General features: G+C 36.2%; 1 protein-coding gene across 2 annotated transcripts; it reads left to right on the top strand.

Annotated features, from left to right (window-relative positions):
• The first annotated feature begins 3,050 nt into the window (after nucleotides 1-3,050).
• Nucleotides 3,051-6,281, top strand: LOC110762895 (uncharacterized). 2 transcript variants are annotated; one of them, XM_021965617.2, is made up of 6 exons: nucleotides 3,051-3,525; nucleotides 4,047-4,265; nucleotides 4,357-4,530; nucleotides 4,648-4,754; nucleotides 4,964-5,280; nucleotides 5,400-6,281. In XM_021965617.2, exons 1-6 carry the CDS (start codon nucleotides 3,313-3,315, stop codon nucleotides 6,008-6,010), a joined length of 1,641 nt encoding a protein of 546 aa, XP_021821309.1. In that variant the 5' UTR covers nucleotides 3,051-3,312; the 3' UTR covers nucleotides 6,011-6,281. The 2 variants fall into 2 exon arrangements, with proteins under 2 accessions (XP_021821309.1, XP_021821308.1); XM_021965616.2 differs by having other exon boundaries at nucleotides 5,376-6,281.
• Nucleotides 6,282-6,303: the final 22 nt, after the last annotated feature.

The following is a 6,303-nucleotide window of genomic DNA, read 5'->3' as shown; positions in this document are numbered from 1 at the left end:
CCCATCACTATCAAAACTTGTGCTTGGCTCTTATTAAAAATAAGAAAGAAAAAAAAACTCTAAGATTAAAGCATGTGCGTTCTTATCAGTCAAAAGTGGAGGAAATTTCTTGCAAATAAAATAGACCCTATGAAATTGAAGCAAAGTGACTTCATCTTTTTTCTGCTTTTCCTTTATATGGAAAATATAGCAGGCGCCTAACCTCCATTATCCACTCTAAAACTTTTGCAGCAGCCAACCCCGTGACCCTAACTTGCATTGCATGTGAGCCCTTTAGCAAACTAATCTATATCACATATATATTTCCACATCATCATGTAAAACTTTGCAAGCACAACTTTGTTTTCTTGTTGGCTTTTTCCTTAATTTTTTTGTGAATCAATGGAAATCTGTAAGCTGGGAGAGTCACATGCATGCATGCCCATGGTGTCTTGAGACAGAGAGACCATTGGCTTACAGTGAGAACCCAACATTCCCATACGTGGCTGCGAATTCCAATCTTTTCCATTATTGACAAGTTGATAGAGATTGACATGTGTCTGTGTTTGATTAACTTTGTAAGCTTTCATTAATGGCCATGTATATCAGTCACTACTAGTCTTTAGAATATTAACGTAGCAGCCCACTTGTATATCTATGCATCTCATTCTCACGCACTAATCAAAGTCAACTTAAGTCTTATTCTGCTTCCAATAATGCCAACTAGCACTTAATTAAGTGTAGGTGTATGTATACCATTTTTGTATAATTACGACATGTTTATTTATTTAGAACGAGATAAATCATTTATCGAAGACGATAAGATCAATGAGGAAGAGAATGAATAAGTATGAGATCAATTACTCTCCACTCATTACCTAATCTATCTAAATTCTAGTAGTTCAATTATTGAATTACGAATTGCGTTATTTGACACGACATACTTGTAAATTTCACAACATGAAATCGATAAAGTAATTATGAGAAGGGAATCATGTTTTTGATTGCCAGCTCATCCACTAGGCACACATTGATAATTTTTCCCTAATTAGGCAAGTGAAGCTATTATCTTGGATCAGCCATCCACTTAACAAATACACCAACTTTGCTGATGTATCAATCACTAGGGTTTTCATTAGAACATCAGCAACTTTAATGTCAACGTCATTCATCACTCAATCATCAATGGTCTTCTTTAGTCAACTTGCTTGATGATTTTGATTGTGTTTTCCACAATCAATGATTAATTTTTTTATCTTCATTTAATCCAATTGGTCAAGGAGCGTAAAACCCGAACACGTGGGGATTAACTATAAAATTCCCATAATGACGTGGTGTTAAGTGTTAATCATCTCTAGCAACCACATCCTATATATTCTCGTTAGTACACGTGTGTTCATCACCCGCTAATTAAATAAGAAATCATCCTCTTTCTTACGTCTTGTGTTGTGTGCTAACATATTGGTGCATTAGGCTAATTGTATATATAAATCCAAATTAGATATTTAGTGATGTGCATCAAATCTTCTCGACATGCCTTCGCTAATCACATGCCACAATTCTTCTAAAAACTATAATATTAGGGCGCAGCCACGCTCAACTACACAAAAACAATCATTATTGCCACCATACAAAAATAATAAATAAAAGCCAGTTATGAATAGCTCATTTGGTTGAGCTCTTCCACCTTCACTCATGTGGACGAAGGTTCGAAATTCCCAGACACTCAATAAATATTTGTGTAAACCCCATCTCTCAATTGCTCGAACTAAAAAAAATAACAAACAAAAAAGAAAGAAAAAGAGAAATTCCTCTATGTTTGTTTTTTCCTAAACACTTTGTTGTACAATTGTACAAGGCTATTGCACTAGATTTTGGGGTACTTGGAATGGCAAGACAAACCTCACAAACGTGAAGTACTAGGCAACTCGAGTATGGAAATTGGATAAGTTGAATAATTGTAGACATAATTTTTTTACTCCAAATTAAAAGTACTCTCTCACAAACACAACCAGACATTTTCTATCCAAACCAGTTGGTTCAAATTTCTCAATCTGCTAAAGTGAGTTTTATTACTTGCAGAAAAGAAGAAAAAAAAAAGAGGATAAACTTCACAACTGGTTCATGAATCATGCCCATTTCTTGGATTGTGATTGGGAAGGCCAATGTTCACTTTATTAATCCAATTATATTTTTCCTTATTTGGAAAGTATCAAATAAACCTAGTTTTTTTGTTGGGTTGACTTTTTTTTTTTTTTTATTATCTAGATGTTAGAGGTTGACTTTGATGGGGAGGTGGGAGGGGAGACATTTTTTGGAGTTCTATAATTAAGCAATCTTAAATAAAAATAGGTAATATGATTTCGTTTCCTAACAAACTTTAATTTAGAGTTTAAAACAACAAATGAGTCTATTTTTCTTTTCAGTTACATAAGTATATTCAATTTGTCTATTCATACTATAACTCATACTCTATACATGCTAATAAACTTGCTTCATTACGAGGGGGATTCGGGTGCAGAATGGAGGGAGAGCACTTCCGTCCTAGCCAACTTGACTAAGTCCAATTCATGCTTAAGCTATTTATATTTTTCATATTTTTGGTGCCTAATTTTGAATATTCCACCAAAGAAAAAGAGTGAAGAGGTTGAATAAAGCCTTTTGCGGAAAAGAAGAACACTATTTGTCACAGCTCACACTTCTAAATAGTTAATCAAACTTCTCTTTTTGGTGTAGGCAATAGTCAATAATTTGACATTATAAAATAAAAAAAAAAGCGAACTTTAAGCAGCAGTGTTTAAAAGAAACAAAAATTAATTTATCTAACTAAACAGTTCAACCAAAAATAAAATCCAAAACCAATCTCTTTTTCCCTCTCTTTTCAACTAACATACCTGAGTATTTGCCTTGAAACAAGGCATATAAAAAAAAATAAAAATAAAAAAATAAAAATGGAAATTTTATGTGGGGCCCAATGAAAAGAAGGAAAGATTCCACGTGTAAAAGAATGACCTCAGCAGTCCTGCGTCAAAAGGAGTTCTCCTCTCTCAACCTTTATAAGCCCAAAGCCTGAGTCAGCTTTGGCTCTGCAATTGTCACCCAAAGTCACATTCACACCCGTCACTTGCTCTGTTTTGCTCTGTTTCCCCTGTTCTCGCCGCTTCACTCTTTCCCTCTCTCTTTCTCTCTCTCCTCCAATTCCTCCACAAACACTTGTCTGGGACTTCAACTGAATCAAACTCAGTTAATCTTCAACTGGGCTTTGCCTAATTTCGTCATTTGCTCATCCGAAAAGACAGGAAAAAAGAAACCAGAAAAACCAAAATAAAGAAAATGGTTCAGGGGATTGGTTCTGATGGGATTTTCAGGTGGAACGATGATTTTGATGGCGGTGGTGGGTTTAGTGACGCTTCTGGTGCTTCTGAGCAGTCTCAGAATTCGGAGTCTTTGAAGCGTGATATTAGTTCTGCGTTTGCTTATGAGCATAATATCTCAGAAGCTGCAAACAAGAGGCTCAAGCAAGCTCCCATTGATTCTAATGAAAAGGTTTCTTCTTTACACTTTTATCATTTTTCCTTTTACCATTAATTCTTTTTTTTTTTTTTTTGGTTCTTTCAAGATTCTGATGCATGGATCTTGAATCTTGACATTTTTATGACTTTCATTGGTTTTGTGGGGTTTGGATTAGATTGAATCTTATGCATGGGGCTTTTTGGGTTTTGCAGGCTTTAACTTTTCCTCTCTTGTTGGTTTTTGTTGATAAAAGTTGGCATTTTGATTCCTCTTTCATTGTTGTTTCATTTTAATTGTAACTATTGGAAAAGTAAAAAACTAGAGAGAAGAAAGGTTTTCCTTATTTCTCTATCATTTCCCTCGTATTAATCACGTTGGCCTATTTTCCAGCAAAAACACGTTGGCCTTTCTTCTAGGTTTTTGTTTCTAAATTTCATTCATTTGAATAGGTTAACTGTGTATTATTTCCTAATTGTGTATTAATGTTTCTCATATGGAGTGAGACTTATGGTTTTTATTTATTTATAACGTTTTTGTTGCTGCATTCTTTGTAGGCTCAACTGGCTCAAATTCTCCTAAGCTTACGTCCTCTTGGTTTGAATCTTGGGAAGACACCCTCTTTTCTAGACTTAACAGAAATGATTGTGCCCCAGAAAAATACGAATATTCGAGCACCCGAAATTAATCATAATGCGTTTCAATTAATGTCTGAGAAGGAAAAACTGAAGGCTTCTAACTTCGGTGCAGCATTACTCAGAATTGGTTCATGGCAGGTTGGCACTTTGACAAACTGCAACACTTTGATTTAAAGTGGAGAAAAAATAAAACTTTTTGTTCATTAGATTCTGATTACAATATGTGCAGAGAGTAACTCAACATGAAGGTGATCTGGTGGCCAAATGTTACTATGCTAAGCGAAAACTGGTGTGGGAAATCTTAGATCAAGGTTTGAAGAGCAAGATTGAAGTGCAGTGGTCTGATATTTTATCAATGAGAGCTGTTATTGAAGAAAATCAGCCTGGAATTCTAGAAATTGAGGTTATATATTCTTCCTTATGATAATAGCCTTCATCATAACTATTAATCGGATTGAGATTTTTTCAGTATGAGGCATATTTTTTGTCTCGAGGTTTTGAAGTGTTGATGTTTTTGCAGTTAAGCCAGCCACCTTCTTTCCACCGGGAATCGAATCCGCTGCCAAGAAAGCATACCATGTGGAATGTGGCATCAGATTTCACCAACGGTGAAGCTCTCATTCACAGGTTCTTATCCTAATTATTTCTTGATATTTATAGTACTGATGAATTACACCAAACAGCAGAACTTTAGAATCAATGGTTCTCTTATCAAAATGCTTCACCAAAATAAGATTTGTTTAGCTCACTATATTGCCTATCTTCACTTTTTCATCTGTCCTTAAATGTTCAAGCACTTGAGCTGATGTAGCTTTTTCATAACGTTCTGTTTGCAGGAGGCATTATGTTCAATTTGCCCCAGGTGTTCTTGACAAACACTATGAGAAGCTCATACAATGCGAAATCCGGTTTTTCGAACTGAGCCAAAAACCTTTCCCAAGTCGAAGATCTCCCTACTTTCAGTCAGACTTCAATGATGGAATTGCAGAATTTTCTTTCAATTTTGATGGACATGGGCCAGAAATCCCCTCCAATTTACAGTTAACCTTTTCACCATGTGTCCAGACACGTTTGGATCCTTCTCAACAAATTCAAAGATATGAACAAGCCAAACCATCTCTTAGGATCAAGGATTCGACTTCACCAATATCAGGTACTTATATTGCTTCTTTCAACCATATATAGCTTTTCTTAGGCTTTCACCACATACACTAATGTTGTTTTCCCAAATATCTTGTGATGATATAGTTATGGATTTTTCTTCGACTTTAGATGAGGTAAACAGCAACCAAGCTGTTGAAAATCCACATATGCCATACTGGGATCAAGGAAGAAACACAGCAACGACCTACTTTGCAGAGTTTTTCGGAGGAGAGCAACTTCCAGGATTGGTTTCTGTTGCTGCAGCACCCCAAATGAATCCAAACATTTCCTTCCAAAACTTTAATGCATATGAGCAAGCATTGGAACGCGCTAATCTAGAGTCTCAAATGCTCGCTTCCATTGAAAACAAGTTGTTGCTTGAGTCACAAGCTGAGTTTAGTGATAAACAATTCATGATACAGGCCAACTCACTAATTGGATTCTCAGAGCAAGTGAATTCTGCAGTTGGAACTGGTTCAAGGCAAACAAACTATGGACAACAAATGACTGGTAACGGAAACTTGGTTCCCAGTGCAACTGTTAATGTACTCCAGCCTCATCCAAAGAGCTGGGTGCTGCCACCACCTCAACCAGCCAGCTGGGGGGTGCCGCCACAAGGTTCTGCCGAGAACTCAGAGATACATATGGCTGGGAACAACTCACTGCATTCACCTTTCTCTCAAAATCAAAGGATGGAAGAATTCAATAATTTGGCAAACCGCTGGAATCCACAAAGATGACCTGGGATAAGTGTATATTGGCTCAGTTTCATCCCTTTGGTTAGGTTAGTATTATTTTTGTGGATATCCTTGTAGAGAGGGATTATATAGTCTTGATCCCCTGTTTGTTTGGTTGGTTAGTGATTGCTTAGCATTTTTCCTTTTTAATTAACTTTTCCAAAAGCATTCAGGCTTCAGCGTTGGCAATGCTTCTGTCCAACAAAGAAGAGTCCGAGGGATGTTCTTGAAATTTGTTCAAGATTTGGGTATACATGCATTCCATATTAAAATCTCTCCAATTCCAACCTTCAAGG

The sequence above is a fragment of the Prunus avium genome, chromosome 6, assembly GCF_965620075.1.
Source record: "Prunus avium chromosome 6, drPruAviu1.hap1.1, whole genome shotgun sequence".
In the NCBI taxonomy this organism is placed as follows: Eukaryota; Viridiplantae; Streptophyta; class Magnoliopsida; order Rosales; family Rosaceae; genus Prunus; species Prunus avium.
Note: the sequence above shows the minus strand (reverse complement) of the source record. Positions and strands in the feature narration are given on the sequence as shown.

Coding starts and splice junctions, on each gene's coding strand:
- LOC110762895 (XM_021965616.2), top strand. CDS start 3,313: ATGGTTCAGGGGATTGGTTCTGATGGGATTTTCAGGTGGAACGATGAT. Junction 3,526..4,046: donor CCATTGATTCTAATGAAAAG/GTTTCTTCTTTA, acceptor CATTCTTTGTAG/GCTCAACTGGCTCAAATTCT. Junction 4,531..4,647: donor CTGGAATTCTAGAAATTGAG/GTTATATATTCT, acceptor ATGTTTTTGCAG/TTAAGCCAGCCACCTTCTTT.